Genomic DNA, 13,500 nt, shown 5'->3' with positions numbered 1-13,500 from the left:
GTCTTAACAGCTCTGCAATTCTGAAATCGGTTTATAAGCAGGAAAAAGAAAGTTGTAGGAAACCCTATGTCCATTTAGGAATTTTATTTACCTCTTTTCTAAAGGCTAAATTCCCTGTATTCTTTTTAAAAAAAAAAAAAAAAACCAAGATGTGTTATAGGAAATAAATTTATCTTATTCCTAGTAGTTACTCCCAGAAATTTTACACCATTCAACATCCCCATGAATTAAAATGGGTTGTCACTGAGCTGCTCCGGGGACCACGGCCGCCCAAGAGGAAAGATCTGTTTTCAGACAGTCGAGCAGGCAAGGCCGGTCCCTGCCACGGGCAATCAGCCCCCCAGAGTCAGACCCAGGCCAAGGGGTCAGACAGGATGCAGGCACCACTGCACAGGGGAGCGGAGACAGGGCTCCCCGTGGGGGCCGCCTGACGTGCGCCTCCTCGCAGATGCGGGCACGGGCCGTGCTGGGTGTGGTGCTGGCCGTCACCTGCGCCGGAGCCGTCTTCTCATTCCTCCTGAGACCTGGGGGCCTCCTTTGGGGTGAGTAGCCATAAATTACGGTCTTCCAAAATCATAAAGGAACTGCTTGGAGCTACCGGATCAGAAAGCGTCTTGAGTTCTCCAGAGTCAGGTAAGACTGCTTCAGTGTTTCTTTGGCTTTCCTAGAAAAGAATGATAATTCTTGAGTTTAGAAGAATTAAAACACAATTCTTTCTGAAAAATAACTGACTTTCTTATGATTATGCAACAGAAAACTTCAATTTTACCTGCTCATATATTTAAAAAAACATTTCTTTGGGAGTCGTTGTGTGTTCTTTGACCACACAATCATTTCTCATTAAGTCACTTCTGTGTCGTATTTTCTGGAATCAGGGGGCCGCAATGCCAAATTCAGTTGAGAAAGGTACGGCTGTGCTGTGGTTGAAATCATCACAGCTCAAACTCTGCTTTTGTTTTGGAAAAAAGAAAAGAAAAAAGTCTCAAACACAGAGAAGGATGTTCCTGGAGGGAACGACGCGGGAGGGCGTCTCCACAAGGCTCTCTGGCCGCCAGCGTCTGCACCAGGGGCCTCGCCAGGCAGGTTCGCCCCGCTGGGGTCATCAGGGGTGGACGCTCTGCTCCCCCAGCCCCTCCTTAGAGACCCTGGTCACCCGCAGGCCTGGTGAGCCACCGAGTCCCCACAGTCACATTCAGCCCCAGGGAGCCTCCTGCTGGGAGCCCCCACGTCTCCAGCGCCACTGAGTACGGCTTCGTGGCCACATGGACAGTTGCTCCAAAGCCCTCCTTGCACTTAGATGCTCCTTGAGAAATCGGCCTGGCCTTTGAGGCCGAGAGGAGGCCAGGGTGCAGCTCCGTCCCTGCACGCTGCTGACGGGGCCATTTTCCTGTCTGGAAATGGAGGAGACTGGAAAGCTCTCTACTGCGGTCCTATTTGTGAGTGCCACTGAGACGCTCCGTTTCAAGTACTGAGTGCATGCTGTCTGGACAACACAAACTAGAAAACGCAAGTTCCAGCTCCATCTTAAACGTCCCCCATCCTCCAAGCCCAGTAAACCCACGAGGCCAAGACCTGGCACGGGATGAGTTGCGGTAAATGCATCCTCCAAGCCCAGTAAACCCACGAGGCCAAGACCTGGCACGGGATGAGTTGCGGTAAATGCTTATGAACCGGTTGGTCATCTCATGCCCAGTAAACCCACGAGGCCAAGACCTGGCACGGGATGAGTTGCGGTAAATGCTTATGAACTGGTTGGTCATCTCATGCCCAGTAAACCCACGAGGCCAAGACCTGGCACGGGATGAGTTGCGGTAAATGCTTATGAACTGGTTGGTCATCTCATGCCCAGTAAACCCACGAGGCCAAGACCTGGCACGGGATGAGTTGCGGTAAATGCATCCTCCAAGCCCAGTAAACCCACGAGGCCAAGACCTGGCACGGGATGAGTTGCGGTAAATGCTTATGAACTGGTTGGTCATCTCATGTCACACTTACCGAAGACCTAGTTCTACAAAACCATAGCAACACAGTCCTCACGAGCACAATCTGTCCGATAAAATAGAAAAGTGCCTGCACACAAGAGCTCCAGGTGTGAGAAAGCGCGCATTGTTTAGGAACTGGGAAAGTTACAGCTTTTCTAGAGCAATTTTTACTATTTCCCCACCTTTAAGAGGCTCTTTCTTAAACTTTCAGTATATATATAAATAATACACGACACAGAATTTGATAAAAAAAAGCCCTGCGCTTGGTACTAATGTATCATTCATTAGAGGATTTCAAAGCTGACTAATTACTTGCTTACTTTTGAAAATTACTTATTTAGAAAATATTATTAGTCATAGTGTTTAAAGTTTATAATCTTTAATACAGTGACACTTTTTCCAATTGATAAGCCATCAGTCATTTTAAACAAAACAATTACATGTTCAGTCAGTTCAGTTCAGTCGCTCAGTCGTGTCCGACTCCCTGCGACCCCATGAATCACAGCACGCCAGGCCTCCCTGTCCATCACCAACTCCCAGAGTTCACTCAGACTCACGTCCATCGAGTCAGTGATGCCATCCAGCCATCTCATCCTCTGCCGTCCCCTTCTCCTCCTGCCCCCAAACCCTCCCAGCATCAGAGTCTTTTCCAATCAGTCAACTCTTGGCATGAGGTGGCCAAAGTACTGGAGTTTCAGCTTTAGCATCATTCCTTCCAAAGAACACCCAGGGCTGATCTCCTTTAGAATGGACTGGTTGGATCTCCTTGCAGTCCAAGGGACTCTCAAGAATCTTCTCCAACACCACAGTTCAAAGGCATCAATTCTTCGGCGTTCAGCCTTCTTCACAGTCCAACTCACATCCATACATAACCACTGGAAAAACCATAGCCTTGACTAGATGGACATTTGTTGGCAAAGTAATGTCTCTGCTTTTGAATATGCTGTCTAGGTTGGTCATAACATTTCTTCTAAGGAGTAAGTGTCTTTTAATTTCATGGCAGCAGTCAGCATCTGCAGTGATTTTGGAGCCCAGAATTACATGTTAACTTTTTGTTTGTTCATTCATTTTTGATGGAAGTGAACTTGACTTAGGGCTTCCCAGGTGGTGCCAGTGGTAGAGAATCCGCCTGCCAGCGCAGGAGATACAAGAGACACAGGTTCAGTCCTTGGGTCGGAAAGATCCCCTGGAGGAGGAAGTGGCAACCCACTCCAGTATCCTTGGCTGGAAGATCCCACAGACAGAGGAGACTGGCAGGCTACAGTCCCCGGGGCCACAGAAAGTCAGACAGGGCTGAGCGCCTGAGCACGTGGCTGATTTACAATGCTGGGTTAGTTTTAGGTGTACAGCAAGGGAATCAGTTACATGAGCCGTGCTAAGTCGCTCAGTCATGTCCGATTCTTTGTGACCCTGTGGACTGGAGCCCACCAGGCTCCTGTGTCCACGGGATTTTCCAGGCAGGAATACTGGAGTGTGTTGCCATTTCCTCCTGCAGGGGATCTTCCCGACCCGGGGATCGAACCTGTGCCTCTGATGTCTCCTGCCCTGGCAGGAAGGCTCTTTACCCCTCGTGCCAACTCAGAAGCCCATATGTACATTTGTGTGTGTGTACACACGCATTCTTTTTCTGATTCTTTCCCCTTGTAGGCTGTTACAGAATCCTGAGTACATGGTTCCCTGTGTTTTACAGTAGGTCCTGGTTGCTTAGCTATCTTTCACACTGAAGGGTTGAACTTTCTTTGGCACGTTGCCTTCATCAGTTACATCTCTCCACAGCCACAACCTCTATGACAAACCAGCAGACTTCTTGTCTGAGCTGGGTTATGTCACTCAGGCTCACAGACACGAGCCGTCGGGGCTCCCTGTCACCTGTGCAGAGCCCGCGGAGGGCGCGGGGCAGGAGGTCCAGGCCTGGACCACGGGTGCCCGTTGGGTGTCCAGGGGCGCCCCTCAGGCTGGGGTCTCTGCTGGGTGGGCTGCTCCTCCCGTTGGCCCTAGAGAGGGCAGGGCTGTGGGCAGGCTCATGCCCACCTCCCGGGGCCGCTCGTGGATACAACAGGCACGTGGGCATCTGGCTGATAAACACTCGGGAACAGGTGCCCTTCGCCTGACAGCAGGTCTGTGAACTGTAGGACTGTTTGTGTATCAAGTCTTTAAGCCCTTCCTGAAAAACTCCACACAGAGCGTTTATCGTGGAAATCACGTGCCTTCATCACCACACGGACCGTGGTTCATTTCTAGGGGTTTGTGCAAAGTCGAGACCGAAGTGCAAGGATGTTTATGGCAAATGTTCCAGCGCTTTGTAGCTGTTAGCAGAGAATCCGACGCGAGTGAACCAGGGGCAGTGGGGGCCCTGATGGGGGGAAGGGGGCAGGGAGGGGAGGGAGTTGGGGGGATGGGAGGGGGTTCGGGGGGAGTGGGGGGAGGGAAAGGAGGGACGAAGGGGAGTCGTAACGGGGTGGAGGCCCAGAACCACCTGGTTGTCACTGCATCAAGCTGGACACGGAAGAGAAACCTAAGCGGGCAGAGACTTTGTGGATTTTGTGTTTGATCCTGTGATGCTTCATTCGTAGGAGAGACCGAGGAGTCTCAGGTCAGGGGCATCGTGGAGGCCAGCAGGCTCCTGGTGGACAAGTCCGTCTACGCTGCGATGAGAAGGTATGGTGCCTGGGAGTGGGTGGTGGGGCGTCTGCATGGATCTGCTGAGCTTCCTCTTCACGATGTCCCCCATTTTCAAGTTAGGAGCTGAAACTCACATGGCTTATTCATGTTTCTAGGATCGTGTGCAAGTAACCGAGAACCTCATTCAGCCTCAAAGTTTCTCTCTTAGCAAAACAGAGCAAAGGGCAGTGACGCAGTGGGAATTCAGTATTTCCCGGTTCGAAAGGCCTGGCTCCTGGAAAACTGCCCGCAGACTGAGGAGGGGAGGGGGCGTCCAGACACACAGGTGTAAGTTTACCTAGGAATTAAATCTGCCCAGCAGTCTTTTTGAATCATTAGGGAACACCTTAATTTTAAACAGAATCAACACTGAGGATATTATAGTTGTTGTTTACTTGCTAAGTCCTGTCGGACTCTTTTGCAATGCCGTGGACTGCAGCCCAACACGCTTCTCTGTCCATGGGATTTCTCAGGCAAGAATCCTGGAGTGGGTTGCCATTTCCTCTCCAAGCACAACCAACGAAAATCTAAAATGCAGGTGTTATCTTCACAAGTGTGCTGTTTTGTTGGAAACTAAGCAGTAATTATTTAAGCTCTCAAGATACAAAACATCACAGGGCAGGGGTTGATGTATTTCAAAATCTCTATTATTCCAGCCAGAAAAAGTCCCTGCTGTCCATGTTGGCTCCAACCAAGTTTTATTTATTTTATAAAAATTTGAATCAAAGGGAAAAAAAGAGAAGACATATTTCCCATGAAGTCAGACTATGTTAGTGTGAATACACCAAGGAGTCAGCTCTCCATGAAGCGGGCAAGGGCATCCCCAGGGGTTGTGAAGGGCTGCCCCTCCTGCCCCTGGGTGGCCTGCCTTCTCTGAGGGGAGCTCACTCCTGACACAAAGTTGGCAAAATGTGCGGCCTGGGGGCTTTGCCTTAAATGCAAACGTTGAAACAGAGGCCGCTTGCTTACTATGCTAACAGTGGATTTTAATAAGAGCAGAAGAAAAGCCATTGAAACCTTGAAAACAGGCCGCTCCACTGAAACCAGAGCCTCAGAAAGCTGAGTCCCAGGCCTGTTGCTGCTCAGCCGTGAGGAGCTGCTCCGCTGAGCGCGGGCACCCGAGGAGCCACAGCCTCAGGGCCTCAGGATCTGGGACCGAGACGGCTGCTGGCTCCCAGAGCCCTGCCCAGTGGTGGGGACCCACATGTCCAACCGGATTTTTTTCAAGTTACATAATTGACTTATTCACAGCGATAGCCTCAGAAAGATTAATTAGTACTTAAAATAACCTTGTGTGCATCTGTGTGAAGTCGCTTCAGTGGTGTCTGACTCTTGTGACCTTGTGGACTGTAGCCTGCCAGGCTCCTCTGTCCATGAAATTTCCCAGGCATGGATACTGGTGTGGGTTGCCATACCCTGCTGCAGGGGCTCTTCCTGACCCAGGGACTGAGCCCATGCCTCTTGCATCTCCTGGACTGGCAGGCGGGTTCTATAGCAGAAGCCCTTAAAATATCCTTAAATAACACTGCTGCTGCTACTGCTGCTAAGTCACTTCAGTCGTGTCCGACTCTGTGCAACCCCATAGACGGCAGCCCACCCAGCTCCCCCATCCCTGGGATTCTCCAGGCAAGAACACTGGAGTGGGTTGCCATAAAAACCATTATTTCACAGTAGGCTAAAAAAAAATCCATATAAAATGTGACACCGCCTTATCTAAACAAAACATGAAAGTCTATTACAAAGAATAACGTGAATCAGTGGCAAACACACACATGTGAGCCCCTGTCAAAAAGTGTTCTAAACGCATCAGAGTCTCTGCTTCCATGGACAGGCGACGAGCAAGCCCATTTACTACCTGGATTTTGACAAGCAGGCTGACCTCACACAGCGGTGACAAGGACCAAGGGAGCTTGCTTGAGCAAGTCTGTCCGTCTTCACCTTCCAGCAGACTGTCTGCACTCGGGTCCTGTCCCTTCACTGAATCCCTGGTCCTCACTTGTGATTCAGGCTCACATGATTGATGATCAAGTGGTCACCAAACGCCATAAAAGAACAACTGACTTCACGTCTCCTCTCGGTGGGCTCCCCAGGTGGCGCTAGTGGTCAGGAACCCTCCTGCCAGTGCAGGAGGCGTGATGAGATGTGGGCTCAAGCCCTGGGTCGGGAAGATCCCCTGGACGCACCCCCTCCAGTGTGCTCGCCTGGAGAAGCCCACGGACAGAGGGGCCTGGCGGGCTACGGTCCCTGCGGTCGCAGAGAGTGGGACGCGACCGAAGCGACTTGGCACACACGTGCCCACTCCTCTTTGTGCCTAGAAACCTCCACAAAAGGGAAGTCATTTCCCCAGCGCAACTTCTGTCTTTTTCCAAACTCCCTGAGCCCACGAGCCGCGCTGCGTCCCGGGCGGCGGAGGTCATGGAGGCCTCGGTGCAGGAGGCGGCGAGACGGGGTCACCTGAGGTCTGGACCCTCCCAGCTGCCCACAGGTGAGCGCCCGGGGGGGCAGGGCTGAGCGCGGGGAGCTAGGGAGGGTCCTCGCAGGGCGCGAGGCCTGTGCCGCCCGCTGGCACACGGGACGAGTGAGCAGCTCGAGACTCTGGTCAAGCGCCACGACGTCCTGGCTCTGCCGGGTGGGAATCACTGTTTCCCTGCTGTTGAGACTGAGCTTGGAGAGCCAGCTCAACAGTCTCAGCGTCCTGCCCTGTGGTGTAAAATAACTGGAAGGTTCTTCCAAGGCCCCCACCGATGTGGTTAAAACTCGAGGAAACAAGTTTCTGGGGGAGGCAGCGTGGCCCAGGGAGACTAGGATGGCCACCCCACTTCTGAGCAAACTGCCTCTGAGGGCCTGCTGGGGCCTCTGGGGCCGAATGTGCTCCCCCTGAAAGGAGCAGCCGTGGTGTCAAACGTGCTCTCCCGAAAGGAGCAGTAACGGGGTCGAACGTGCTCACCCGAAAGGAGCAGTCGCACCGCGGTCCACTCGGCTGGGCGCAGGCAGACCAGGAGACTGGGGGCTGCGTCCACCAAGGACTCCGCTGACTTAAGAATCTGAGTGGCGTTTAAGTGGAATTCCATTCCACTTCCGGACGGAAGTGCTTTCGAACATGAGGCCCATGGGTGAGTGCTAGGACGAGGAACTGGACAGACAGGATCAGTTTCAGTGAACTTCTGCAGGCTTCTCCAGGGTGGTGCCACGAGCTACTCAGTCTCTGAGTTTTTCCTCCCAGCTAGCTGTAGGTTAGTTTAATGCTGATTTACTTTAGAATGAGACAGACTCAGCTAAACTGAGGTTAACCAGAATTCTCAGACACTAAGCTTAGCAGTTCAGTTTAACCAACTTTATAGCAACCGAGGACCCATCTGAAAAGGTTTTCGTTGAAGCAGCTGAAAACCATTTCTGAGGACTGTCCGTCCGTGGTCCCGTCCTGCGGCGATGACCGCGGCCAGAAGTCCTCGGCCTTGCGTCCTGGCTGTGGGCAAAGCCGTCGCCCGGGTCTGTGGGTGCGGGTGGAGCTTCAGTGGACGGGTTCAGTCCAGGCAAAGGTGCAGAACTGAAGACCCCTGTAGTCTAGGGTGCTTTTGTTATTCCCGTCATCAGCGTAGCCGGTCTAGAACACTCAGGATGCAACACCAGGGACAGGCCCGACGCCCCCACCAGCCCATCACCGTCGGCATCGACAGTCTGACGTTGGTACCCTCCCTCCCAGGTGCGTCGTAATGTTGGTTTTGTATTAATGCAGCTACAATCGTGGTCCTTCTCGTGGACTTCGTTTGTTAAACTCTCGTGTGTGCTTGAGCATCTTCTGGTACGAAGAATTTCTGCCTGTTTTGTTCAGGAAAGCCCATTTCTCCATCAGCTGAACAAAATTGTGGCCTAAGCTTTATTCAGCTGTCCACAGAGTCATCCCATAGAGGTTGTACAGTGAACATTAATAATTAAGAAGCTGTTTTGTTTCTCCTCCCTTTGAAATTGGGATGTATGCTTTCTGGTGTTTTGCTAGTGAATATCTCATTTCGTTGGTATCCGGTCAGTTTTATGGCATTGTCTTTGAACATTTATACGAACCATCTGGGAGAAACAACGATTTCTTCAACTAAGAGTCCTTGCTTGTATTTGTCACAAATAGCAACAAAACTGGCAAAAACAAGAACAGACTGTTTTCTGGGGCCCTAAAGCTAGAAAGATTTATAAGAAGGACCCAACATCATCAACACGAAGGGGAAAAGGAGGGTTTTGTAGAGGGATGCTGGGACATCGATAGGAAGCATCTGAGGCAGGGTCGGGGGCTGATCAAGGCCATGCAGTCACTGTCTTCTGGGGCTGGGGCGGCGGGAAACCCGGGGTTCTACATCCAGGCTCCCATCGCTGGGGCCAGAACGCTCAGAATCGCTTTTCTGAAAGATCGCAAAGCAAAGAAAAAATGTTAAATCTCACATTCCCAGCAATGAGGACACTCCAGAAGGGTAAATGAGGAAGGGGTGGTTTCAAGGAGGAGGAAGGGCCTCCCGCTAAGAGGGGCAAAGCCTCCGTGTGAGTCCTGCGGCAGGGGTGGGGCGAGGCTAGGACGGGCACTGGGCAAGCAGGTCGTCACCACAGCACATGGCTGACGCCGGGGCCTTCCCTCAGATGCTCTCTCGGAGGGGCTGCTGAGCGCAATCGCAAACCTGTCCGGATGCCTGCCTTACATGCTGCCGCCCAGATGCCCGGCCACCTGCCTGGCCAGCAAGTACAGGCTCATCTCAGGCGCCTGCAACAACAGGTACTTCCCGGGGCCGTCTCCCCGCAAATTGGGTTTGAACGTGACAGTCGCCATCAGGAGGGACGGTCCCTGGATCATCTGAGATTTTGTAAGGAAAGCGCATAATATGACTCTACCCAGTGATAGGAAGCGGTCTGGCCTCTCCCTACACCCACGTCCCCAGTACTCCTGTGTGTGTCTTTAATAAGACACAGGTCTCAAAGGTCTTCAGCTCCCAGGCAGACAGGAATCACTCTCACCAGGAGGTTAGCTGTAAAACTCCCCGGCTTCCCTGGGGTCACCCCAGATTTCTTCTGTCTCTTCCTCTGCGTGTCTGCCGTCCACTCTTGGCTCGCTCCACCCGGAGGTCGGTCCATTCAGGCAGCGCCCGGGTGTCCCGGGTCACCCTTGGCCTCCAGGCCCCTGCACAGTGAGCCCCACGGCCCGGCTCCAGGGAGACTGTGCCTGCAGGCGGGTGTGGAGCCGGGGACGGCAGGATCAGGCCCTGATCTCCTCTGCCCAGGGCTGCCCTCTCTGCCGTCACCCCGCCCGTGATGAGCGGGCAGCCCAGCCTCCCTGCTGTTGGGCTCCAGTGGACGTGCCGTCCAGGGAAATGTGGGTGAAGGCAAGTCTCCTTCAATGGTGACGACTGTATCTTGCGTCCCAGTATTTACAGTAACCAGATCCAAATGACCAACAGGAATGTTACACTTCTTTTTCTGCCCTAATCATAAAACACCTGCCCAGAGACCTGGAGTGACAGCACCTTGAAGCCGAGTTTGCTGCTTATAAATGAGCCGCCGGGGCCACTGTGCTGAGGGTCAGCCCCGAGGTCACTGATTCTCTGCAGGCTCAGACGTGCCCGCTCCAAAAGCCAGTGTTCTCACATCCAGTTCTTATCAGAAGAGGCCCAGAGACTGTCAGGCTCCTGGGGCCCGGGAGAGAGGAGCTGGTGCTCAGACAGATCCTGATGGGCGGATACCTGTCTCCCTGTGAAACTCCCCTCCAGAGAGTTTCCCCCGCTGCTTGTCAGCTCTGCGACCCTTCCCAGGGAGGTCACTAATGCAAAGCTACTAAAGGAGCCACGTGCTGGGGACTGAGTTATCCCACCCCAGCCAAGCAGCTTCTAAGAGTGGGGCCACGAGGCCCCCCCACGGCACCCCGGGTCCTGCCCAGGAGGCTGGGCTCTGACCCCAGTGAGACAGTCACGGAGACCACGTGCCCTCCCAGGAGCTGCTGAAACCCAACAGTCAGTCAGCAAAAACCCTGTCGCGTGAGCAGTTAGGTTAACACTCGTGTGATTCTGAGTCAAAGAGCCACATTTTATGGGATTTCGATAAGGAGTGGCCGCTGTAACCGATCACAACACCGCGTGAAGGCTGACTCACTGCAGCTGATGAAACGCGGTCCTAAAGCGAGCCCCTCCAGTGGTGCTAGAGAGCAGCGGAGGGTTGATGCTAGAATTCATGCCCATTCCCTGTCCTTCAGATAGAAGGGGGCATCGCTCCTGAGAGCGGGGCTGGGCAGGAGTCACGGGAGAAAGGAAGCGCCTTGTCTCCAGGGTCAGGAGCCAGGGGCGGCCCCGCCTCAAACAGGCACTTAGAGATGGTCCGACAGTCCTCAGCGCACGGCTCCTCTCCCTCTCGGGCAGGACACCAAACAGGCCACATTCACATAGGAACGGTGGTGGGAGATATAGTCCACTGGTAATAAGTTAGTGTCAGAACCACTATTTTAAAAAAAAATTCATTTATTTAACTGGAGGCTAATTACTTTACAATATTGTATTGGTTTTGCCATACATTGACATGAATCCGCCACGGGTGTACACGTGTTCCCCATCCTGAACCCCCCTCCCACCTCCCTCCCCATCCCATCCCTCTGGGTCATCCCAGTGCACCAGCCCCAAGCACCCTGTCTCATGCATCGAACCTGGACTGGCGACTCGTTATACGTATATTATGCATGTTTCAGTGCCATTCTCCCAAGTCATCCCACCCTCGCCTTGTCCCACAGAGTCCAAAAGTCTGTTCTTTCCATCTGTGTCTCTTTTGCTGTCTTGCATACAGGGTCCTTGTTACCAGCTTTCTAAATTCCACATATGCATTAATATACTGTATTGGTGCTTTTCTTTCTGGCTTACTTCACTGTGTATAATAGGCTCCAGTTTCATCCATCTCATTAGAACTGATTCAAATGCATTCTTTTTAATAGCTGAATAATATTCCTTTGTGTAAGTGTACCACAGCTTTCTTATCCATTCATCTGCCAGTGGACACCTAGGTTGCTTCCATGTCCTGGCTAATGTAAACAGTGCTGCGATGAACACTGGGGTACACATGTCTCTTTCAATTCTGAAAGCCACTGACTTTCAGTATTTGTATTTACAAATACTTTAAAAGCTTTAAAACCCTTAGCAGCTTGCGCCAGTTCTTGTGGCCTTCACTGCCTAGATGTTCTGAGTGCCTACATGTCAGATGCAGGAAAGAAGCGGAGAAGTCTGGACCCTGGTCTTCTCTGACTCAGCTGACTCTGCTGCGTGACCTCAGAGAGCCCAGCACAATGGGCTCCTGTTCACCTGCAAACTCCAGCCTCGCTCCTGCCTTTTTGGAAGACTCTGTAACCACCAACCACCCCAATGGCTATTACTGCCATAGGGCTGTGTTGATAAAGACCGAGGGACCTTGGATACCACAACTTTGAACAAAAGAATCCATTTTTATAGAACAGAGCAAATTTTTCTCTAACAGAAAACTCCCATATTCTTCTTTTCTCTTGAAAGAACGTTTCCATTCTAATTTTTCTGATTTTTTTCCTACACGTAGGATACTTTATGATTAAAGGTATCTTATTTTCTCCTTTTACATAGTCCTTTACTTTCACATATGTTCTGTAGGTATTTTATCCTTATATTTTGTAAATGTTTATATTCGTGTGTTTATTTTATATGTTTACGTATTTGATCGCCTATGTATAGATTTACTATTCATATCTGATTTGCTCAGGACTAGTTACCAACCATTAGTCTCTCATTTTCTCATTGTGAGAAACATTTCTGGGACATATTGATTCTTCATTTCAGTTCAGTTCAGTCGCTCAGTCGTATCCGACTCTTAGTGACCCCCATGGACTGCAGCATGCCAGGCCTCCCTGTTCATCACCAACTCCCGGAGCTTGCTCAAACTCATGTCCATTGAGTCGGTGATGCCATCCAACCATCTCATCCTCTGTCGTCCCCTTCTCCTCCTGCCTTCAATCTTTCCCAGCATCAGAGTCTTTTCAAATGAGTCAGCTCTTCACATCAGGTGGCCAAAATATTGGAGTTTCAGCGTCAGCAGCAGTCCTTCCAATGAATATTCAGGACTGATTTCCTTTAGGATGAACTGGTTGGATCTCCTTGCTGTCCAACAGGCTCTTAAAAGTCTTTTCCAACACCACAGTTCAAAAGCATCAATTCTTTGGCACTCAGCTTTCTTTGTAGTCCAACTCTCACATCCATACATGAGTACTGGAAAAACCGTAGCTTTGACTAGATGGACCTTTGTTGGTAAAGTAATGTCTCTGCTTTTCAAAAAACTGTCTAGGTTGGTCATAGCTTTCCTTCCAAGGAGCAAGTGTCTTTTTATTTCATGGCTGTAGTCACCATCTGCTGTGACTTTGCAGCCCAAGAAAATAAAGTCTCTCACTGTTACCATTGTTTCCTCATCTATTTACCATGAAGTGATGGGACCAGATGCCATGATCTTAGTTTTCTGAATGTTGAGTTTTAAGCCTACTTTTCACTCTCCTCTTTCACTTTTATCAAGAGGCTCTTGAGTTCTTTTTCACTTTCTGCCATAAGGATGGTGTCATCTGCATATCTGAGGTTATTGATATATTTCCCAGCAAACTTGATTCAAGCTTGTGCTTCATTCAGCCCAGCGTTTCTCATGATGTACTCTGCCTATAAGTTAAATAAGCAGGGTGACAATATACAGTCTTGACATGCTCCTTTCCCGATTTGGAACCAGTCTGTTCCATGTCCAGTTCTAACTGCTGCTTCTTGACCGGCAAACAGATTTCTTGGGAGGCAGGTCAGGTGGTCTGGTATTCCCAGGCTCTTTTAAGAATTTTCCAGTTTGT

The 13,500-nt window shown here is 51.1% G+C and overlaps 1 protein-coding gene across 1 annotated transcript in view; it reads left to right on the top strand.

The window, feature by feature from the left end:
* TPO (thyroid peroxidase) overlaps positions 1-13,500 on the top strand; it is a 35,095-nt gene that overhangs the window by 592 nt on the left and 21,003 nt on the right. The window contains 4 exon segments of the mRNA XM_024996376.2: positions 449-542; positions 4,556-4,640; positions 6,959-7,128; positions 9,267-9,399. Coding sequence (XP_024852144.1) covers positions 449-542; positions 4,556-4,640; positions 6,959-7,128; positions 9,267-9,399 — 482 coding nt within the window.

Source organism: Bos taurus, chromosome 8 (genome assembly GCF_002263795.3).
Source record: "Bos taurus isolate L1 Dominette 01449 registration number 42190680 breed Hereford chromosome 8, ARS-UCD2.0, whole genome shotgun sequence".
In the NCBI taxonomy this organism is placed as follows: Eukaryota; Metazoa; Chordata; class Mammalia; order Artiodactyla; family Bovidae; genus Bos; species Bos taurus.
This window is presented reverse-complemented; position numbering and strand designations above follow the sequence as displayed.